The 24741-nt window shown below is 40.2% G+C and overlaps 2 protein-coding genes across 6 annotated transcripts; both read right to left on the reverse strand.

Annotated features, from left to right (window-relative positions):
- Positions 1-1863: 1863 nt before the first annotated feature.
- On the reverse strand, positions 1864-9604 carry ropn1l (rhophilin associated tail protein 1-like). 2 transcript variants are annotated; one of them, XM_051410182.1, is made up of 5 exons: positions 9474-9604; positions 8544-8658; positions 7581-7742; positions 6759-6934; positions 1864-2864 (listed from the first exon to the last, which is right to left on the reverse strand). In XM_051410182.1, exons 1-5 carry the CDS (start codon positions 9602-9604, stop codon positions 2744-2746), a joined length of 705 nt encoding a protein of 234 aa, XP_051266142.1. In that variant the 3' UTR covers positions 1864-2743. The 2 variants fall into 2 exon arrangements, with proteins under 2 accessions (XP_051266142.1, XP_051266140.1); XM_051410180.1 differs by having other exon boundaries at positions 8544-8667.
- Positions 9605-11248: 1644 nt separating this feature from the next.
- nup58 (nucleoporin 58) lies at positions 11249-24203 on the reverse strand. 4 transcript variants are annotated; one of them, XM_051410174.1, is made up of 14 exons: positions 23775-24203; positions 23042-23205; positions 22884-22916; positions 22521-22799; positions 22253-22418; positions 21980-22045; positions 21483-21657; positions 21153-21232; positions 20741-20859; positions 20441-20523; positions 19986-20187; positions 14159-14242; positions 13339-13437; positions 11249-12878 (listed from the first exon to the last, which is right to left on the reverse strand). In XM_051410174.1, the coding sequence occupies exons 1-14, from the start codon at positions 23852-23854 to the stop codon at positions 12709-12711; spliced, it is 1800 nt and encodes a 599-aa protein (XP_051266134.1). In that variant the 5' UTR covers positions 23855-24203; the 3' UTR covers positions 11249-12708. The 4 variants fall into 4 exon arrangements, with proteins under 4 accessions (XP_051266134.1, XP_051266135.1, XP_051266136.1 ...); XM_051410175.1 differs by lacking the exon at positions 14159-14242; XM_051410176.1 differs by lacking the exon at positions 13339-13437.
- Between the last annotated feature and the right edge of the window lie 538 nt (positions 24204-24741).

Genomic DNA, 24741 nt, shown 5'->3' on the forward strand with positions numbered 1-24741 from the left:
GGAACCTGCTGCCAGTAAAAAGGAAATTGGCTAATATTGCTTAGTAATAAACTGGTGTTTTATAACAAATATAATAACCAGAGTCAATTAAATTCCATAAATTATTCAATATTGCAAATTGTAGTAGAAAATACTGCAAGTAGCCTGGTAACCACTTAAACAGTAAAAAAAAAAAGGCCTAACCATATTTGCCTTTTATATTACGCGATATTATTGTGTCTCATCAATTTTTGTTTTCTTTCATGTTATATGATGACACCTGTATTATGGATTTAAAGCTCACGGTGGTCTAGGCTTGATCCCAGATCCCTTTCCCATATGTACAACGCCCCATACTCACTGCTGCACTGCAATATACTGTGATACTGTACAGTACTGTTGTATGACCATTTGAAAAATGCATTCACCTTCTGCGATGTGCACATGTAGTCATGTGAGACTTAGGCACGCTGTAAATAGTACAACCCTAGCAACACCATCACTTGAAGAGCCAATTGCATTAGCTCAACCTGGGCTCAGAAAAAAAAAAAAAACTAAATCCCCCAGACAGATAATCACAATGAGCTCTTCTGCGAATGTGTATGTGTGTGTGTGTGTGTGTGTGTGTGTGTGTGTGTGTGTGTCTGTGTGTGTCATGTAAATGGTTTATACTGGGTCCCGTATCCATTACATTGTCAAGGCTCTTTTAACTAACTATGTGTACTTAGTGAGAGTATGGCACTCCAAAGCTGCATTCATTTAATATTTTAAACTGTCTCTTTTTTGCATGTCATTTTGTTTGCAAAATATTTGTTAATATTTTTTTGAAGAGGTCATCACATGTTGGAAAACCTAAAATACTCATCAAGAATTCATCAAGCTGAGGTTAACAAAAGGTGGTCTTTGAAAACTACAATCCCCTCCAACAGCTCCACTACACCTGCCGCAATAGGGAGAGATGAAAGGGTCCACGTACTGCTGAGTTCTTCTGCATCTCTACCAACATTCAACCCTAACCTGCTACAGTTATCCTGGCATGTTGCATTAGTTAATCATTTCTGCAACCCAGCTCTGCTCCTAGCCTACATAAGCAGCCATAAGCAGAATGATCATTGTGCATGTAAGCAAGGGAAAGCAAATATAAGCATACTGGTCTAATATTGAGAAATTACACGGACATGGAAGCACTGCGGGATGACCAAAATGTCCCCAAAGCAGTTGTTTTAAATATGTCTTTGGCCATCTGCACCACCGCCCAAATGTCCCTTTAAACTGAGAAATGACTGTGGTGTGGAAGGCTCTTTATATAAAAGGCCTGTGTTGATCGTAAATACCTTTCTCTCAGTAGAGCTCATACAGTATATGCCTGCATCCCACATGCACCAAATAAGCGTATGACCTTGATGCTGCTAGGTTTAGACAAGCTCCTGCAGTCCCTCATTCAGTCATTCATTTATTCCTCCTGAAACCACAAACAGCCAAAACACCCCAACACACCATGGTCTCTTCTATGGCATACCTGAAGCAGGAGTGCCATACAAAGATCTCCTATGAGTCTCCTCTTGACACAAGCACTGGACTGTTTAGGTTTGTGTATGTGTGTGAGGGTAAAGTGAACGTGTGAGTGTTTATGTCAGGTTTTAAACGGGGCCGCTTGTGCCTGAGAAGATTTGCCTTAAAATGTTGTTTTTCCACTTCATAACAAAGGCCTTATGTCTGATTATTAATAGCTTGATTGGAAACTCTCCATATTATTGCTTAATCAGCTAATGAGGTCGGGACAGAAAACACTGTCTATTCAGAAGCTAAGAACTACACTTCAATCTAGTGACAGAAAAAGCTTTTGCTGCCAGCTGAATAGAAGAAATTCAATAGTCCACAAGAGGTAATTAACTAATTTTAATCAGTCAGCAATGGCCCTTAATTACGCTCTTTTTGTGATATGTTTTCATGTGTGTAAGAACAGGTCCCAAATATAGCCTGGGCAAATCAATTTCATGTATTGTTGTTAGCATATTCCCCAAACATTGTTAGACAGTAGACAAAATCCACATCAATAATAAATAGACAAAAGCATTACATAAAATTACATAATCTATACTGTTAAGCAAATGATGCCCTTTGCAAAAGAGTTAAGTGTGACAGCACTGAGTAACGCCGCAAAATAAAAGTGTGATTCTTCTCTTCTTGCCGAGATTGTCCTCTTACACACAAACACACACATAACCTTGCTGTAATAGTGAGGCAGAGTGGTGAAGCCAATGCGGAGGTGTCTTAAAATGCTGTTCCTCTAATGGTTGCAGGATACTGGCACCATCAAATACCAGAATGTGTTGAATTTGGTGGGAAAAACTCCTCCAACTTCTCTCTGAGAATGAATTCATTTGACGTCCGCTAACATGCGCTACAGTGGAGATTATAAAATCATTGTTCCATTAAGAAGATAATGAGGCTTAAAGAGAAAAATGCTTTGGGGGCGTTTGCTTGACTGACAGGTGCCTGTCACAGCTAGAAGCGGAGGTTTGCTTCATCCAAACTTAGCTTTAAAATAATAGCGAGTTGCAAACCCAAATCGTTGAGGAAGGGGATGTCAATGGCATACAGTCTGTGATTCTAGTTACACCAGATACAGTGTAGTGGTAGGCATTTCAAGCTGACTCTTCTAGTCACCAGCCAACACATGCTACACCCTGCACTTACCAACAGATCTTTTAGGATTTGGTTTAGCTTTCACTGTTCCATATACAACTTTCATTTCTGTCTTTCATAGCTCTCGTTCAGCTCTTGAGGTTGCTCTGCCAAAGTTTGATGAATCAGGAGGAGTTGAGTCCATATCATCCCGATGAATAAAATCCAGAGGTTTTATCATCCCTTCCTGGAGCTCCCTGGAACATATAGTATGCTGTTAGACATTTGCACAATACAATCTATAAGTCATGTATATACAACTGAATAGCTAATGCAAATGCCTCAGTTACAGTAACAGATAATTGATACATACTAGTACAGTTAAGCCTACACAATAAATTCTAGACTGATTAAATCATGTAAAACAACCCATTACTGTTTAAACAAGCTCCTACAAAACACAGTACAGCTGTTCTGAGTACAGTAGAGCTGACTGATAAAATATCCATGTTCTGCGACTTTAGAATACAGCATGAATCATGTTTTCCCTCATCCTTACCCTGAAATCTGTTACACAACAGCTACAGAGAGGAACGCTCAAATGGAGCCTTTGTGTCCGCTCTCTCTTCTCCTGTCTCTTTCGCACTGCTCTGCTACATTCGTCGTGTCCCTGGAGATGTGATGTTATGAGCGAAGCCTGAAGAAACAGTAAAGGTTGTGCAACAATGTCCGCCCTGGAGCTGAGATTCCTAAACCACTGACATCTTCGCGATGACATCATGTTGCTCCACAGTTCCAATATCCTAACACAATGGAGCACACAGCTCTGATGCTGTACTGTAAGAGCATTGTACTGGAGGATGCAACTAAAAATACATCGAAGTTGCATGGAAATACATGTTCCTCACAGAGCATTTGTAGGCCTATCCTCGGGCCTACGAATGCTCTGTGAGTAGTACACTGCCTAGGTGAATTTTACATGAATAGAAAGTAGAATTTTCAAGACTGATGCGACCTGAGAAGACAATCATTTCTGAATAGAACAATTGCACAGGTGCCACTTTTAATGGTTTCAGTTTTAGACCGATTACCAAAAACAAGTAGTTTGGTTTGAGACAAGAGTCGCTCTGTCCCCTAATAGTTGACTAAACCAGTAGTTCATGAGAAAAGTCTTAGTGGACCAACTTTTCATTTGTCGCATAGTTGCAGAAAAACAAAAAGCTGCACCTTCTCACAATATCTGGGGATTGTTGCAACACAGGCTATTCTCTTGTAACACAGGAAGTCTTTTACCGGTGTAATGCTACATGTGCTAACTGTACTCGCTCCTGCCACTACCTACTTAGCATCCTATTAGCTGACTGTACCTGGAATGCGAGCTCAAAGTACCGGGGTAGGGTTTACACCATTAGCACAGGAGCTTTGGATGCTGCCGGGGAGTGGGGCCAGAATGAGTATCAGAGTCAGAGTGTGTAATGGAGCCGGGTTCAGCAGCCCTCCCAGTGACCACGGCCAGGTCAAAACACAGCCGTCGGAGGCCAGGCAGGAGAGGCGTGAAGCAAGAGAGGAGTATTTGTTTTTGTGAAGTTGGAAGTCAATTATTTTGGGTTTTGAACAACAAGATGTGTGAAGTTATGCTGTGTTGAAAGAAATTAATTAAATGTTCACAGCTTGTTGGTTGTTCGGAAACAGCTTTCTGACTTTGTTAGATAGGACAGCTGAAGAATGACAGGACATGGGGAGAAAGAGAAGGGATGACACACAGCCAAGGGCCACAGGTCAGACTGGAATCCATGGACCCATGGATGCAGCAAGGACTCCACCATCTGTTATCATTTAACAGGAGACTGGTAAAAATATATAATTAAACAACTAACTACTAGTCGACTAGTAAAATCTTTAGTCGGGGACCGCCTTAAAATGCTTAACTGAAGACGTGCAGAGATGGAACACCAGAAAGGCACGATGCTATAAAAGTGAGGACCTAGTTTTTTTCTTGTATTTTTCTCTTGGAATTAGTTTTGCTTCTCTTGTTCACTGTCTATGTCAGTGAACAACAAAATGTAATTTAAAACAGTAAAATCGAACACAATTTCCACTGGGTGTCCTAAACTGCTGCAATCTCTTGTGTTTCACAAGTCAGCGATGTTGCACACTGTCAGCTCAATCCCAATAGTCCCTGTGCCACTGGAAAGTACCAACTTGAAATCAGGGACTTTCTGTGGAGCAGTAACTGTGGACCAAAACTAGAAGTTCCTTGTTTCCAATGTTACATTTCTATTGAATGAATAAAAAACAGAACATACTGCTTACCTATGTTCTACTACTACTTCTACTGTGTGCTTCACAAAAAGATCTGTTTTCAGCCCTGACAAAATTCCTCTTCTGCTGTGTCATACGGGTGGAGAGCCTGCAGTTATCGGGTTATCTGGGATTCTATCTGTCCTCCAATCCCCTTTGACTCGGCCACAGCTGCAATCCTGCAAGGGGTATCCTCCTCTCCTAAAACCTACTGCCAACTATGCCTGAACAGTGAGTTCCCACTGATGCTGTTTCCTGTCCTGCCTGTTGGGATACTCAGAGTCTGTCTGTGTGTGTTAGAGGAAAATAAAAGATGTTCATAAGACCACAGATCATGCTCTCACTGTCACACATGAAACAGTGTCTCTTAATACATACAATATACAATCTTGTGGACGTCAAATTATCTGCCGTAGTTTAGAGAGACTGGGCATGAGATTTTATGCAAGCGTGTGTGTGCCTCTTAGATTGCCCTGCATCTGATTTAGTGTGCTTTCTGATTAGTATAATAAACCTGTTTGAGTGTGCGATGGTACTTTCCCATGTACAATATTGCATTGAGGAGTGAACAAAACAGGGGGTTTTAGGTCTTTAACACAAGCTGAAAATCATGCTCTTGTGCCCTCAGAGCTTATCTCCTTTTTCGTCTGCTGGGTAAAATGAATAGCAGAGAGGCCAAATGAGGTGAGGCTACAAGCTGATTGGTTGTGTGTATGATAAATGAACTTCAGCTAACCCAGACATAAGGGAACAGGCATTAAAAAGCATATACACACACTCCACCTGACAGTTTGTGCAAGGCAGTTTTGTGCCTCTCTTGCTGCTCATTAAAACCAACCTGACTCAAAATAGTAGCCTCGTTCAGCTGGACAACGACACTGTGCCTGCTTCTAACAATTAATGGGACCAATTTCCATGTAATGAAACAACAGCTGTGCTTAAAGGAGCATTAGCAGGTCCATTTATTAATTGAACACTGTCATTTTGTTACTTCTATTCCTTCCTTCCTGTCTTCCATTTGCTTTCTGTCTCTCCTTCCTTCACTTCCTGCTGATGTAGAAGTTGGAAACCTGAATCATGCCGTTCTGCTTGTTGCTGTCGGGCGGAGAAACCAGTGCATCAGTGCAACAGCTCTACTCAGCAGCATAGGGATTTTCAAAACAGTGAATATCACTATCTCACAGCATCATCGGAGGCCATGCGACCTGGCTTAGCTCTTAAACTGTCTGTACTTCTTAGCCTACCGGCATTGAGTGGCAGCAATGTTGGGGCCAAATAGAGTTAAAGCAGTGTTCAGCACATCCAGTCATCACTGCAGAACATACTGGCAGCAAGAACCCCTTGAGTTTACAGTAGTTTTGAATGTATTTCCTGCATTATTTTATTAAATATGTCCCTTATTAAACACTAGTTTTCAAATGAAATCTACTGTACATTTGAAGTGTTGAAATGTGTAATTTTGTGTGTTCAATTTTGATTAATTCGATCTCTTGGCGACTTGTTAGCTATCTATATAAGTAACAAAATAAGTCACAAATAAAATATCTAGAAACATAAAAGGTAACTGCACTTGTGGATATCATATGCCCTTGATTACTGACAATCTTCACAGACAAGAGTGAAATAAGGACTCATTATGAGATTTGACTGGAGCTGAAACCAAATGAGAAAAATAAATGATGCATATGAAACAGCCTAATTTTCCACTGCCTACATCCACTCTGCTTATTGCAAGTGGAAGTAAGTAGTGAGGTAGGCTTAATTTCTACAATTGTTAAAATTGACACACACACACACACACACACACACACACACACACACACACACACACAGAGACAAACAACCCCTACACTTGTGCCTGCAGGCTGCTGAGGAAGTTGTCAATGTGTTCCTGTGGCATGTCCCCATCCAGTAGAGCCAGGTAGGTGTAAAGTTTGACGAAGGTGCTGAACGGGATCCTCGCAGCACCGCCCTCCTCATCCTCTGTCAGGATCTCACAGGCAAACTTCAGAGAACTCACGAGGGTCTGAGAAAGTGCATGTAGAGACGCAGAGAAGCAGACAGTAGGGGTTTGTCAAAAAAACAGACACACAAATACAAAACACATGCATTCAGCCTTCAAGGACGATCATGTCTTGTTTAAGCACACACTGCAAATACACTTTGATGCAAGCGCACAATAGCCTAATGAATGAAGAACATGACTGCCCTCATGTGGTTAAAGTGTTCAACAGCCTCATACACAGCAGCATCTTTTCCAAACTACTGACACTCAGTGCATAATGTTGGTAATCCTGAGCTGCTTTTGCAGATTTTAAGTCATCATCTGCAAAGTTCTCCATGCTTAAAGACATTCTCTTTAATCTGTCTCTACTGCTCTGTCTTTAACTTTGAAGCAAAATCATTGGCTCAATATCATAACAAAGATTCAAGAAGTCAAAGAAGGATTTATCCAGTCATTCTCTCTGGAGCCTGGGGATCCCGATGGAGAAGTATGGATCACGGGCGTCTGGATCTTGTCTAAACACCTCAAGACTAGACTGTGAGATGAAGAAAAAAGGTGCTCCTTGGGGATCTCCAGCTGCGCTTGGACTCACTGTAGGTTTTAAGGCTCAAAGGAAGTGGTATAAAGTGGTGTTAGCATTTATTTCTGGCCTAATGTAACATCTCACCCCTCCCAGAGCACTGCATCCCAGGGCGAAAAACTCCATCCAGTCAATGTCTGGGCCAAAGTAGCCCAGCGACAGCAGGGCCTCAAGCTGGTCCATGGGTAGACACAGACCTTTCCATTTCTTCTGCAGTTGCTCCTTGCTGCATGTTTGCTCTGAGGACAGCTAAGATGGGGTGAAAAAAAGAGGTTATACAGTTTACCAAATTACAATAATCATTCAGTATTGTTTGTTGAAATAAACAGTCACATTAGATCTGGGGATTCAGGCAGAGAAACAGTGTAATTAAGACACATAAGTAGTCTATTACACCTGGTACATGCTCATAGGTAGACAGATATATAAGAAGAACAGTTTATTCCGGCTCCAAGCTGGTAGATTGATATGTCCAAAACAACAATACAATTTTGTATTTGTTCTAGATTTGTGACCATAAAGTTAGCATATTTATCTTTAATTATGGTTTTATTAAAATGTCTAAAGCAAACACAGTTTTAAACAATCAACAACTCTGCAATATTAATATTTCTGGCATAAAGACAGAAAGAGATAAGCATCCTGATGAGGTTAAGGCTGCTTAAGTGTTGGCCTTTAAGGAAATATTAATTTTTCAGCTTCAGTTTTCAGTTAATGAATCCACCACACCAAGATGCCAGCAGATGCCTGAGGTGAGATAAAATTGGTTTACATTATGAAACTTTAATGATCCACATCCAGGAACAGTACTGCAATATGCAGATACACACACACAAAAACTAAATGTGTTATGGGTAAGCAAATGTGGATATTAAACCCAAAATAGAGGGCACAGTCATCAGAATGTAGCTCGTAGAGGATGTGTATATTCGAAACAGTAAAGCAAGCACATAGGAAAATTACAATATAATGCATTGCTTTCCTTCCAAAAGCAACAATATGAAGCAACACGTGATCAGTTATATTGTGGTTTTGCTGTAGAGAAAATACCTGTTTATGGAGAATCTTAATTAGACCTGGAGTCAGCCCGGTGTCTGTCTTCTGGGTGGCAACATTCATCTCCAGCCTGTCCTTGACAGGCAGACACTCTCCTTTAGACAGTGCACTGAAGTATCTAGGAAAGGACACACACACACACACACACACACACACACACACACACACACACACACACACAAAAACACTTCAAAACACTGTGCTTAGCTTCACCCTGCTTGTCACTCATCCCCCCTGCTTCCCAAGCATGTCAATCAAATAAAGTGATAAAAGCAGACAGTGTAAAATAAGGCATAAGTTATGGTATTAGTCCAATTTAATGAGTTCTCATGAGTACAATCAGTTGAATAAATCATCATGTGTTTAGTTTTCTTTGTCTGAAATTCAGCGGTATTCTATTCTATTATTATAATGCTAAAGGGCATGCTGTTGCTTATCTTACTTCACAGTTCCAATAATAGGTTACAGTGAATTTAGCATCTCTGAGAGGCAACAGAGGCTGGTGTTACTTTAATAGCAGATAAACATCATGTAACCCAGGAGACATTTGAATTGTTTTTTGTTTCACCACACGGCTCACGTTATTGTCTTTTGCTGTAAACACTGCCAAGCTACATTGGCCAATAAAATAGCACATAATATGACAGTCCTTGGGGGTACAAAGAAATTCTTGATGTATTCAAATTTTATCCAGTACTTTAAAAGTGCCTTTTTCTTTGTTGGAGAAAGTCAGATAGTTTAACCGCTGCAGTAACATTGAAGCCCCTGGGATCCAATTATAGACAGTCTACGCAAAGATGAGAGATGCACAGGTGAAAAGTGTATGCCTTTTCATACTGTGATGCTGCCTGGAGACACTGTTTATGGTATTGTTTAAGAGATCAAGATTGGAATAAAACCTCACGGACAGAGATCAGAACTTACGCTGCAGACCACAGCAGCAGATCCTTGGGCTGTGTGCGAATGGCTGCCTTAGAGAAATTTTTGAGGATGTCTGGCAGCTCGGGAGGGATGTTGATTTGCTGGGCACAGTAGATTGTGTCTGGAAGAGGCATGGCTGCAATATAGAACATTGTACTTTAGTCCAATTAGCAGATGAGATCTCACAGATAGAAGGCCGGTGAGAGAAAATAAAAAAAAAGTGGGAGCTCCTTGGCCATTTCAAACTATACACGTTGGCAATAACACAACATGGAAAAATCAATTCTGCTTCTCTTGACTTTAGCTATCAAATGTTGGGAAGTTTGAGAGGGAATTTACTACCAAAGCAACATGTTTTAAACCTGGAAAAGCTACAGAAATGTATGCTTCCTGGTGACAAGAGGTTTCTGTATAATGAAAGGAGCCATGCTGGGGAAGATCCCACTCATATTAGCGAATAAAGAAACAAACATAAGGACATCAGAGAGCAGGTTACTGCGGCTAACAAGCAAGAAAGCAAGAAAGCAAGAACAAGCGGCGGGCAAGAAAGTCATTCTGTGTTGAAAAAGCATTTCCACTTTCTGTTATATTATGGAAATATAGTTTTATCATAATGTATTAAATACTCGATTGATTTAAACTTAATTTAAATAGATATTAAACGTTACATGGTCATTTATATTAACTTAAAGTGGTAACTTAAGTTAACGTTAACAATTGGCAATTGCTAATAGAATGTTAGCAAGAAAAGTGTCCGACTTATCGTCAATCAATGTATAATGCTAACGTTACCAGTTAACGTTAATGTTGACATTGAGCCAAAAGGCATTATTCTAGTAACTTGAGTAACTTTAACTGTCAAGATATGTTGCGCATTAAAATGTTTAACGTTACCTGGATAATGAACAATGATAATGAACTCGCGGAAAGTTGGTTAAAAATTTAACGTTATGTGGTTAGCTCATCGTCGCATAGCAACAGAGTTCTTCGTTTGTTTTCTAAGGCTGGAACGCCGCGTGTAGTGTATTACCGCCCCCTGCTGCTCAGGAGAGTGCAGCGCCTTTAAGATGTGTCTCTCTGAGAGCGGACAAAGGACTTTTTACTTTTCAACCGCGTCTGACGAATAAAAGTACAAAATTATTGGACTTTCACTCGTCTGAAAATTAATTCTAAAAAGGTCTGATGCGCCATCTTTGTACAACTGATACTACCCTGAAAACAATCACAATGTAACCCAGGTAAGTCTCAAGGAGAAAAAAAACATGGACTAATTATAGTGATTGCAGAGTGGACTGGTTGGACAGCATTGCAACCAGTACCTTGTTACTGATTATAGAAATATAAAATTAAAGTTAATTTTACACCTTTGTGGAGAATGTGATGACAATTCTCCATCCACTCAGAGGATGTGACAGAAAGTGTTGTAACCGGCCTTTTTGATGTCAAGTAACTTAAATGGGTGATGCCATGTCCCCCCCAGAATCAGTGGTTCTGTTTAATCTGGTACAACTGTCAAAAATCATATCGCTGAAGGAGACACTCTGTGGAGCAAGTTTAAAAGATTCAGTGTATTGTTCCCATGCAAAGGTTACCTACTTGTGCAATGCCCAGGAAAATGTGTTGGATACAGGCCAGGACAATGTTGTCATCCTATGTTATCCTGGGATAAAAGTGCTAGAATTGGTGCAAATTAATTTGTCTTCCTTGTCAGATTAGTTAGAAGATAGAACTGCCCCATATCAGCTGACACACATTCAGACAAACAGTGACAGACACCATTCTGTGTCAACACACACATTTATTGAAGTGATGCCATAAACAGGCAAAACATCATATTGACCATTTTATTATTAAACAGCTTCTTGAAAATACAGGTTTACACAGACTGTGATTAGAAAATAATAGTACAACTACCAGTATTTGGTAACCGAACTGACATGGACAATTTTAAAAAAAAGCAGAGAATCACCCCAACCACACCCGACGCTCAAAAGAAGTCAGCAACTATGATAGACAAAGAGAGAAAAAAATTCATACTTGTGCAATAGGCACACATGCACATTCACACAATCACCGTCAGGTCATATACACTGGTAAGTGCAAATTTATTCTAGCACATGTATAAATTGAGTAGAGTAGGTAGAATCTGCTTTTGAAATCCCTTTCAGATTCAACTAACTTAACATTTATAATGGGAGCCATGTGATGCAAACAGCACAGCGTTTTCCCTCCCAAGTTATTACATTGGGCCAAACAAAATTTGTCTAAAAAGTAATTATTAAACAATGATAAGGATGGATAGGATTTAATAAAATAAAAACAACAACACAAGTTATCTGGACTAGATAATGGTATCCCAAGTCCCCTTTTACCCCTCTCGAATGTCATCTCTTTCTCCACTTGATACAAAAATAAATCTGTGCTTCCCCAAAAACCCACCCTGGACACTTTCCTGTGCCTATAAAACTATCGAGGATCAGATAATACCCCCCAGTGACACCTTCGGGCAGGAACTACACTGTCCCCAACCAACTATTACCCCATAAGCTTCTTTCCATTCCCTGGACAAGACTTGGGCCAAGTCATCATTTGAGTTCCAAGTGCAGTTATGCGATTGACGTTTTGTGTTACACAATGGATCCAACTGCACTCTTCACCTCAACAAGCGTAAAAAACATCAATCTTGCACAATATTCAGACTAAAGGAATTCCTCACAGATAACTGAATGATTTATAATTGACCCAGCTCTGTCCATGGCTGGCATTCCCAAAAGCATTATAGCGTGCAGGCAAAGAAAAATATTTCTAACCTTTCCATACATGCCACTGTCTGCTACATTGATTCAGAGTTACTGAGTATTAATTGTTTAGATGGATTTCATACGACACGTGAATGTGGGCAATACTCGCTATAGACTTCAAATCAATTTTGAACAGTGGAGAATACAGACCAATGCATTATGGAAAGATAATGCTCATCTGTCAATGGGATTTTCTTTTTCTCCATTTATTGAGTATATACCTCCAAATGATTTTAAATGGGAGATCTTGTGTTGCTGTTTTATGGTGGGTTCAATCCCATCTCTAAAGATTTCCTCAAATTGAAATTGTCTTTATTCTGTAGCTGGATAATGATTATTAAAAGCACTTATATGCTTTTGGGAGACCAGGCCTTACCCGCTACAAAACACCAAAGCTGGTCAGGCGGTCAGTCACAGGGTTCTGTCTTTCCTCGGTTCTATCTCTTTCCCCTTTTGTTACCAGCTGGGGGTTTCTTGAGCTGGAGAAGGGGCCCTCCTGTGCCGAAGCCCGCGGCAGGTTGGTTAGACACGCCAAAGGTCAGGCCGGCCGAGGGGTTGATGCCAGGGTTACTGAAATTAAAGCCTGAGCTACTGCTGCTACCAAAACCTAGAAAAGCAAGAGACAGGGGACACAGGAGGACAAAAAGGAAAAATATAAGAAATGTTAGAGAAAACAAAATGGAAGAAATAAAGGATGTCCACATGAAATACAGATACCTTCCACCTGTTGGCAAACCCCATATTCTTAAATGTGCCGTGGCCAAACTTCCAGCAGCCTTGCATAAAAGGCTTACAAGACTAAACAAAGATGATGCTGTTAATAAAACCTATTTTACAGCAGAGGAAACCAGAGAAACGTATTATATAGCTGCATAGTTTTGAAGCTCAAAATAGCTTGACAGATACGTATACAGGAAACTTGTCCGACTGCATCTGAGAACATATGCTCAAAGGATTATCATAATTCAGGAAGTACACTTGCAAACACAAGCCTACTCAGACTCTAGTTGTACTGTAATTCTTCGGGGGTCGGGTGTGAAGGGGGTATATACAGTATATGTATGTACCTGCACTCAGACTGCCTCCTGTGGGCTTACTGGTGGAGGAGAAGGCAAAAGAAGACCCCCCAGTCCCCACCCCACCAAATCCTGGCCCACCACCAAAACCTGTGGGAGAGAGTGACATGGAAGTCAGTTTGGGCTAAGTCAGTAGACAGACTAAACTAGGGATGGATACAAGGAGCATCGCCCTCGGGAGTACACACAGGCAGGCATTAGCAAACATGAGCAAAACAAATGCCACAACCTAATCAATGGAGCACTACACACAGCTTGACTGGAGACTGCAGAACAAAACAGCACGGTACACTGCATGGCAAAGCAAAGGGAGAAACACTTAACCAAACACACCAACTACAGGAGAACACACCAACCTGGTGTGCGTTCAGACCACTCGTTCCCACACTGCCAAGTTACTTTTAAGCGGCTGTTGTGGCCAAGTGGATTTGCCAGTTGTCATCCAAAACATATTTTTACATAAAATAAATTTTTGGGGTCAAATTTCTTCTCACTCAGGAAAGAAATCATCCAACTTATCACATGTCAACGTATAGCGACCTGTGACAAGTGGTTGCTCAGTTTTCTTGTGGTGTGAACGCACTTGACCTCTCACACAAGAAAGAACAGGAAAAAAAAAAAAAACTGCCAAGCTTTGACTGCGCACTCTTTCACACACACACACTGCCTACCACTACTTTCATACACAAAGACCTTAAACAAAAAGGCTGCTTAGCATTAAAAGCTAGGAGGAATTAGAGAAATGGTGTGTGTAATTGAAGGGAAATATAAAAGGAATATTCATTTTTTTAAAAAAAGGCAGAGGTAATACCTCCAAGGGTAGAAGAGCCCAAGCTAGTGCCCACTGCCGAGGCAAAGGGGTTTCCAAACCCTGCCCCCAAGGGTGCCTGGGTCCCTAAGGCACAAAGAGCATATGTTTTACTCCACTGAAGGTGTTTTGTGTGTGAGGTAAACTATTCTCCTCATCTCCTTTGACAGAAAAAAGCTGGTAAGAACATTCACCACAGAACAATGACACATGGCGTAGCTTGTGACCTGCACTACTGTCAAATAAAACTGACTTCCTCTTCACTTTGACAAAATGAAATGTGAAAATATGCATATGAAGAATCCAATTAAAAATCTAATACATGTAGTTTTCAGTAGCTTGTTTTAAAATGCAATAGATCGTATGGGAGTAATTTAGCATAGTGGTTGTTTGTAGGTACACTAAAAGATTGCAGCAGCTATGCAACTACGCCACACACACACACACACACACACACACACACACACACACACACACACACACACACACACACACACACACACACACACACACACACACACACACACACACACACACACACACACACACACACACACACACACACACACACACACACACACACACACACACACACACGGGAAAAGCAGCATGCTACTGTGCACAAATATATGTACTTTATAAAATACTGTTAGAAAGTTTTTAAACTATAACATCAGCTTATCAGCAGTGCAGTTATGGTTGCTGACAAACTGTGGAAAAAAATTCTGCTAGTTCTTTCACTCAGAAACTTGTCTTTTGTCCTTTATGCAAATCTTTTTATGTATTCAATTTTTGCAAGGTTTCCAATTAGTCTGCATAGTTAAAACAGCTTCAGTCGAAAAGAAACAAGGACAAACGTTTCTTTGTTTAAAAATGGATTTATTGTCAATTTAATATGCAATTCCACTTACATAAAACACAGACAAACAGTTTAGAACATAATTGATTGTTAATTTCTAACTGCTACTGCATTTGACAAGTTTCCAAATTTTCAAGATTTCTGAGAGTGAATGAACTAGCAAACGCCAAAAGAAAAATGCATCACACAATTATTGAATATAGCTTAAAAAGGCACACCATATTATATATTAAATATACTGTATCAACAGGCATTGGTTATACAAGTTTAAACACATTCGTCTACAAGTAAAAGCACTCGAGATTTAGATAAGAAATGTGAATTTGGCATCTATGGCTGCCTCTCAGTGTAAACTGGTCAAAAACAAAAAAGGAAACTCAGTGATATGTTACAGTTCGCCTGTGGAAGTCTAGGCGGTCACGTTTCGGACCACCCTTTCAACAGGAATTGAATGATCCTTGTGGTTCGTGTTTGTTTGAACACTTTTCACCAGTGTATGCTTAGACATAATAACAGCCAAATTCTTGGTGTTTTTTGTTTGTTTTTTTTTAAAACACAAAAGCTGCACCTTGGATAAATCTACACATGATTACAGGCTACAAACACTTTCCTTTGCGGGATCAAGTCTGTCTTAGGTGAGGTGACTGGTAAATATACTGGTACGAGATTCTTCAGTCTACTTTTCAGATAAACATAAGCAAATGTGTAGTTTGTCAGAGATCACAGAAGACCCCCCCAAAAAACACAACTTGCAATAGTAGTACCTCCTGGAAGCCATATATAGAAAAATCACTACAAAAGGCATAATGTAAGCATATGATAAATGGTCAAAAGGAAAAGATTAAGAGAGAATAAGAACATTCAAAACAGTCTGTAACAGCCAACCACTCAGACCAGACTCTGATTTTCCACTAATCGGGCCCATTTTAAAAGAAGTGCTGTGCTGAAGCACAGAAAAAGATACCATATGCACAATTCAGAATCATTATGGAAATTCAGAATAACTCAAGTTGAGTTAAGAAGCTGTAGGCAAGTTATGGTGCTAGTAGTGTGCCAACAACCAAAAAACATTTTTTTAAATAAATAATCACATTTTAATTCCTTCACTTGTTTTGAAAAAGAGGTAAATGGGATCATTCCTGCTGTTGTAATGGCATTCAAGAAAATACAGCACTCAGCATTTGCATACACATACTGACACGTATGGAGAAGATACCCAACGTACAGGAATAAGGTGGCTAAATATCCACTATCATCACCCTCAAGGTCCAAACAGCTTTGACAATTTGACAAATAATTATTACATAATTTAATAGTCATCATTGTGCCAAGTACAACTGTAGAGAGGTGGAAGACGATATGTTGAAGTGTACGCTCAACTACACAAAAGTCAAAATTCTGGTCAACTTGAGAATCTAGAATCAGGACAGACGTCCAGCTCGGTCCAAAACTGTATCTTAATCCTACAAAATGTTTAGAGTTGTTTAACAGAGAACTGGAATGTCCACAGCAGCGGTTTCTCTTAAACGCCCAGCAGCTCCATCAAGAAAGAACCAATTAGGTTGGATTCACCGAGCACCACTGTAACTAGCAGCAATATACAGATAGGTGCTGGAGAGTGAACTGAACAACACATTAAACTACTGTTTTTTATTTTGTCCTCACTATTGTGTCCAAAAATGCAAAGCTATCACCAGTATCTAACAACAAGGAACACTGTATCCTCTCATCATAAAATGTTGGGGGGTTAAAAACAAACGCAATCAAGCCATGTGGACATAAAATCCGACCACATCGATTGGTCTGTTTTGTTTGGCACAGATGTATCTTACTGGCACCGAAGGACCAGTGTGAGCAGCAAAATGACAATCAATTCTTCTCCTCTGAACAACAAAACAATTGGACCCAATCAACAGAGTCAAACCAGCGAGAAAGCGGATTTCCCACAAAATCAAACGAGTCTCGGTGAGGCTCCATACAAAAGTACCACCAGCTTGGATAAAATACCTGAAATTACAACTTGTGAACAGCACTTTTACTCTACATTGTAATTTAACTAAACTGAACGTGAAATGATCCAGCCCTGTTACGCTGACAGTAGCCCTTAGGTGAAATAGCTTAAATCAAGTAACAGTGGTATGGCCTCATGCAACCAAACCAACCCAATGCTTTTTAGTATCGAACAGTGAGATAATGCAGGCTAGTTTTGTCGCCAGGCTATTTTACAAGACTTGCTTCCGCTTCAAGACCAACTAAGTGCAGTAATGGTAAGACAATTTCTTAGTTAAAATTTACAGTTCAGGTAATTAAATAGTTTATATTTTCAGTCCTGAGTCTTTTGGCACCTTTCACCTAACGTCCATTGAGGCACAAATCCGAACACACTTTCGGCCGACACAATCAACCACCGCACCGACGAGTATGTGGGTCATACGAGAATCCGCCTGAAGTAAGCACCACCCAGCTGCATGGTTAGTGTTGTATGTGCTGTGATACTGGCCACCCCCCACTATGCCATTCCAATTATGGACTAGGTTACACACCAACAAAAAATAAAATAGAAATAAATAGGTAAATAAATACTGACAAGACCAAGACATCCACTTGTGATTAGGCTAAGTCTATGACATGACTGAATCAAATACCAAAGAATAACCATTATTTGGCAAAGGGGATGGGAATTTTGATAAATATTATCACTGACATTAAAAAAAAAGCAATTATGTGATCTATATACCCAACTCTGGGGTGAACAGACTTGCAAAGCTATGAGTTCAAATTAAGTTCCAGTGCAATGCAGCCTTTTTAGATTCAGCATACCCAGAGCACATAGGGTTACAATATACAAATGATTAGAAATTGATTTGGCTTCATATGAAATTAAATAAAAGGGAAAGCAATACAAATACAATCTTCAGCAGGCACCTAGGTAGTGTACCACTCCAGTAAATCTTATCTACTGTGGCAGCAGGGCTTGTTTGTGAAGGGCTTTAGGGCTTTCTTTAATAAAAATAATAAAAAAGCTAATTCTGGTTAAGCAATGGATTGGTAAAATATTCCCATCCTGACTTGGCACATACTCTAATAGTGTATCTTATTCAAAATAACCCCGGCATGTCCTGCTAAGCGATACAAGGTATGTGAATGTTCAAATGTTATTACACCGAAAATTGTCTGGGTAACTAGATCTGATAACAGTCTAAGCAGTTTCGATGGTTTTAGTGAAAAGGATGCAGCAGAAAATTTGCCATGTGAACATTGTTAAACCATGCTGCCTCTGCAACCCCATCCAATTAAACTATTGCTTTTAACCTCTTCACTACACTTCATTTAAATTTGTACAAAAAAAAAAAAAAAAAAAAAGACAGCAAAACATGCCAATATACAGTAGTAGCTTAGTTTGTTCGTTTTAATTGGGTGCCCTGATATGCCAGTAAAATGGCCTACAAAACAAAGCCTATAAAAAAGGCTGAAAATTGGTTAACACCTCAGAGATGTGGCAACAACCATAATGGACACTACTCTTAACATAGTTATATTAGGTGTAAAATGTTGAAAAGTGAATCTGTGTGCTGAAATGACTGAAACACTGTGACCAGCTTGAGTTTTAGACCATTAGTGTACTGGGCTTATTTAAATATTTCTGGGATATACCCATTTGATAAGTCCTATTTGGCAACACATCTCTAACACCAAGCAACGTTGGTAATAAGATCTATCTTCACCTGCTTATGCTGGACATTAATACTGCGTAGAATTATCTTTATTTGTTTTTACTGGCAGAAGATGGGAAGAATATAAAGTGTTTTATGACTAAATCCTACATTCTTTAGTAGATAGGACTGGCTTTTTTTTTTTTTTTTTTTTTTTAAATACAAGTTGATGTAAGCCTTCAGCCAGTGCTTTAGAGTATGGGATGGTTTCTCAAAAATGTGGGTCTTGGCCTAAACTGGGCCTATTATTGGTAAGACCCTGAACAAGAGAAGCTGCATGCTTCAGTGAACAATGACCTTTATATAAATCTGTTCTTAAAAATGTTGGAGTCATGTTTACTGTGAAGTAAGCTGATGCCATCTGGTGTCAACTGGAGATCCCTCTACATGGAAGAGATCTCTTGACAGTTGGACTGAAGAGAATAGTAGCTACATTATAATAAATTTATACACCAACTGATCATCCAGTCACAATCTAAAAAAAAGAAAGAAAAAAAAGTATGCTAAGTTTATCTAAAAATCACACAGCAAGTGCCTAATGCTTCTAACTCCATTACATAACAACCTTCATTGAGTTGGCTCATTTCAAGCATCAGTTGAATAAAAGAGTCCTAGCTCAAATGAGATTTAGAAGCTCTAATTATAACTTCAAGATTCAAGTTAAAATTGAGATAGTTGGACTTTCTCTCCCATTATAAACAATTGTCCAATAGTGTCAGCCTCATATACCTGCTCTAACATCCTATTAGAGAGGGCACAGAGAGAAATTAGGTGAAGTAGGTTGTTAAATCCTTGGTATTACGGAAAGTGTTTGTATGACATTCTCAAGTATACAGGCTTGGCACCAACACCGCCAGATTCTGGTGTTCATTTCCCACTGGAGCAATCTAAAATGTCCTCACTCTGGTATTGTAAGGCGCATTAAATAATGTGTCTAACCCTTGAACTGAGAGTCAGAGACAAGATGGTAAGGCAGCACAAAGGTTTCCTGTCAGGGTTTATCTCTCCCTCTCTCTCCTTTAGACATTTCATTACAGAAAATATACACACAATAGGGCACCAGCTAAGGCTTTTTTTATTATTATTATTTTTAATCATTCTCTCTGTCCCCCTTTCACCTGTCTACTCCCAGTGATTGCCTCATTTTTAAAAAACGCACTTATGCTCTTCAAAACTTATTATACTTGTCTCTCCTATCCCTCCTTTATTTCAAAAGGTGAGAGGAGTAGAACTTTCTAGAACTTGTAGGCAGTCAGACCTGGAGTTGGCTGCTGTTGCTGGGTCAACGTGGCTGCCATGGCAACCGCTGCAGCATTGGGCACACTGGAGAATGGGGCAGGCCCAGTCGTGACTCGCGGCGCACTCTGCCACTTCCTGTTAGACGCTCGTTTGGACTCAAAGACGTCTGTGGAGTCTTCCAGGAAGGCCCGACGGTAGGAAAGGTACTGGTGCTTCAAAATCTATGACATTAGACACAAACAAAAGGGGAAGATGGGGAAACAAAGAGGATGCAATTACAATGTTGTTCACACATCTAATTTGCAACAAAATGTTGTAAAACAATAACACAATATGATCACATTATCACGTATTACTACTTAAACTTGATAAATGTCAGTTACCACAGCCCTAGACATTATTAAACACATTTTAAACAATGTGAAGTTGATGAGAATATTTACTGATTTTCAGAAACCACGGAAAAGAACTCACCTTGACATTCTCGTGGACAGACTGGAGCTGAGCAGCCTGCGCGACAAATGTCTGGTACAACTTCTGCATGGCCAATGTCAAGTCTAGAAACAAAAACATACACAATAAAGCTGGGTGCTCATTTGTGGTGCGTTAAATAAAAAGATGAAGAGGGAAGTGTTTAACCTGGTTAAACAGATCTGTAGTTTGCCGTTTGTCACTGAGAAACCACGTTCACACTACACATCTTCAGCTTTAATGTTAATATAAAATATATTGACTATTGCAGCCATGTTAGAAGTCAGACCAATGTCCTCTTACCCTGAGGAGTGATGTGGGAGCCAGTGCTCTGCGTTGTTAGGTGGTTCTCGAGTTCTTCTATCTGCTGCCGGTATTGCTGCAACTGCACCTCAAACTGCTCTATCAGGCTACGGAAATAACTAAACAAACAAAACAAAAATACACATTTTTTATCTTTGTGAAATCCATGAAGTCATGAAAACTGATATACAGTATGGAAAACAACTGAGAGACTAGTGAGGGGCTTATATTGGTTTATAGGCCGAGAAGCTACGTACTAATAAAATTATTATGCATTTTTGCTCAATGGGACTCAAACGCAATTTTAAAAAAAAAGTTTTAGCTTAAAACTGTGTCAAGAGATAAATAAAAACAATCTACAGCACACCCCCCTTTGATTTGCTTTGGGACTATTCTCAGGTAGCTTACTTACTCTGATGGCGCAGTGTTCTCGTGTTGAAGTCCAGGGGGAGTCTTTTGTGTACGCAGGGCTATGTCGGCATTTTTCAGCTCCTTAAGAAGAAAGGAAAGAGCAAAGTCAAAAGACAGATTTTTATATACAGGTATATTCAAGGTACCATCTCTTTCTTGGAGATAATTTTCCGCTGATGTGAGTAACAGACAGTTAACAACCAAGATCTCGTTGCTATGTAGCTATGCCTGTATATGTGTTTGACGTATGCTCATATTGACAACAGATATGACCATATACATTTTGTGCACCAGGACTAAAAAGACTTGTGTGTGTGCAGATGTACCGTACCTGTGCCGTCTCCAGCTTTAGTTTGTCAATGGCCAGAGCTTGCCGCTGCAGGCCGCTGGCACTGACAGAGAGAAGCTGTTTGAGGCTTTTGATGTCATCTTGGACTTTAGAAATGGCTTTCGATGACATTCTGCTGATGTCCTCCTGAACCTGTTTCTGGTCTTTCACAAATTTTCTATTAAAAAAAAAAAAAAAAGAGGAGGAAGAAAGACAACTGGAAATTACGACATAAAATGTTTGCCAGAACTAAATTAACGGTGCACTAATACAGAGTATTTGTATTTTAATTTTGCAGTACAGTGCAAAAGTCATTGCTTTCTGATAATGTGATCCTTGTAGCCATATTTCAACTCACAACATGAATGAACCACATCCCCTTTGGAACAACAACACTACTGTTAAAAATCAGCTAACATTTGCATGCTTTAAACAAATTACTGTACCGAGCAATGTCCCCAGGCTTGTGACCGAACAATATATAGACATACAACACTTACTGGAAATTCTCGACATCCTGACAAATGACTGGGGGCAGGTTCTCGTCTTTTAAAGCTTTACTGTCCCTGCGGGAGAGAAAAACAGTGTTTTTAATTACAACAAAATGAATAGTCCATGCTGATCAGGTATACATTACAGGATGAGAAGCTACTGACTGCCTCTAAATAAACCGCTGTTAATATGTTTTTACATTATAGCAGACTGTTCAGGACAGTTGTTCTAGCATTTCCTTTTAGTAAAGGATTTTGTGTATTTTGGTCTCCAGGACTTACTGTGCACTGGCTCCAGATGATGTGTCGCTCTTACTCTCAGAAGAAGTGCTGAAGTCGACTCCACCCAAGCCAATGCTGGGCGCAGGGGCCGCTGATACTGCTGTGGAGGTTGCTAACAGAGAACCCAATGTTAACCCTCCTCCTCCAAGAGTGGTCTGACCCAAACCTGCAACACAGAGTAAACTCGTTACAACACTGCAACATTTACGATTGAGGGCTACCTCTAAAATAGCTAACCTCAAGCTCAGGCTGTCTGTTTGCATCTCACCTGCAGACACAGTGTTGGAGAAGAGACCCCCGCCCAGTGACGGGCCTGCTAAGGCTGCTGTTGTGGTGTTTGTGCCACCAAGACCGAGGGTGAAGCCTGTGACTGCAGGCTGCTGCGGAGCTGTAGATGTCAGGACAGACCCAAATGTTAAACCTGCCCCTGCGGGAGCTGATGAGGAGGTGGTTGCGGAGGTGGTGAGGGAGAAGGGTGTTGCTGAGCCGGTGGGCTTGTTGAAGGCCAAGCTGAAGCCAGTGGATGCAGCTGAAGTGGCTGGGGCACCTGAGAAAAGGCATACATAGAAGGTTATGACCTGTTTTCATTGCCTTCACAAAATCTTAGTTAAAAAATAAAATACAAACGCACCTAATGTAAGGCCGGTAGCAGGTGCAGCAGCGCCTGAAAGAGAACACCACAACATAAGACAAGATGTATGACTGCAGCAGGCAGACATATCAATTACACAGGAATTTATTCCACTGCTTGCCACTGGGTTTGTTTATGGATCTGAATGACATTTTTACTTGAGGCAGGTGTGTTAAAAGAGAATCCTCCGGTAGGTTTTTGACCAAAGAGACTGCCTCCTAGGCCAAGAGCTTGGGTGGCGTTTGTGGTGGGGGCTGGGGCTGCAGCTGGTGTACCCAGAGCAGTCCCAATAGAGAAGCCACCAGTACTGGCCGCAGGTGCACTAAAGGGGGAAAAGGCAATACAATCAGTCACATACTCACAGTTCTTCCATGATACCAGAGTCAAGTAGCAAATTAAGAAGACAGGTCTGTCACTGTTGCAGTAATGCAAACAGAAAGACAAAATCTTTCAAAGGAAATGCCTTCCTACTTTTTACCTTGCACGTTTTACTTGTTACATATAGCCCAGGACTACAAATTAGCAGGACAACCTGCAGTTTGCACCTGGTGGGTCAGGGTTAAAGCTGAGATACCTCACGTCATTCCGCTAAGCATGTCACACCAAAAACCACAAGTACACAACAGGCAGAACATCACTTTGAACTTAGAGTAATCAATATTCTTATATCCTAATTTCTCATTATTCTGTAAACGTTATACAAAGCAACAAATTCCACTCCCATATGTATGTTCTTTACAAAAGTATGTCCCTTTGCCGATAACGTGCAGATACTCTGGTAATGTTATGAAGTCATGGCAGTTTTGTTGCCTGCTAACGTTAGATTGACTCCATGCTACGCTATGCTAACGTTAGCTAAGTCGGCTATTTGAATGATGGCATTAACGTTACCTGGTTACGGTCCCAAACGAGAATCCCCCACCAGTGCTGGCGGAACCAAGAGTCCCTGATCCGAAGTTAAAGCCAGACATTTTATCTTAAGAGCCAAACATTCACCACCAACTGGCTAATTGGACTTCAGCTACTCATGAAGACGGCCAGCGAGCAACCCAGCGTCACATCTAGCACGCTAACGCTGTTAGCTTTGAAAGATGCCCGCGTGAGGGCCAAATTCGCGGTTTATCTTTACTTAAACCATCCTCGTGCAAAAAAATGGCGCTTTTTAAAAACAAATCCCACAATATGCAATTGTAACCTGGTATATGTTCGCACCCTATTCGTTTGTTTTAGATTTATAAAGCTGCCAAATATTGCAGGATGACTTATCGCATGTGTTTCTTTTCCTATTCCCCGCCTGGTATTTCCCGAATGCTATTGCATTTCGGGTAATCGATTTTAAACTACGTTTCCCGTCGTCCCTATCGCTGTTTTTGTATCGCGTGACGACCATTGACGGTGACGACACGTTCACACATGCGCAAGGTACCAACTTCGGTTCTTGCGGACGTTTCCAAAAATACGTCCATTAGCGTCAAAAGATCACAGATTGTTTCCGGCCTAGCTTTCAAAATAAAAGACACAGGCATGTGCACGGGTCAGACACATCGACGTATCAATTAAAATCTTTATCTATGCCGATAGTCAGTCAACTCTCCAACTCACGTATTAACAAAACGGTGTACACACTTGTCAAATTCGGCATTATAGCTATAATTGCTTCATTTTATTTGTGAATTATTAATTCTTTTTAGTCTTTTGATCTGACTTTTTTGAAATTTAAATCTCTCTTTTCTTTTACACTTTATTTAAACTATTTTTATAGATGAATTCATACTGCAAATATACTATATAATATACAATTTACATTTCACAATGCATATAACCTCCCTCCACCTCTCTTTTGACCAAATCCATATAC

The sequence above is a fragment of the Dicentrarchus labrax genome, unplaced genomic scaffold, assembly GCF_905237075.1.
Source record: "Dicentrarchus labrax unplaced genomic scaffold, dlabrax2021, whole genome shotgun sequence".
Taxonomy (NCBI): Eukaryota; Metazoa; Chordata; class Actinopteri; family Moronidae; genus Dicentrarchus; species Dicentrarchus labrax.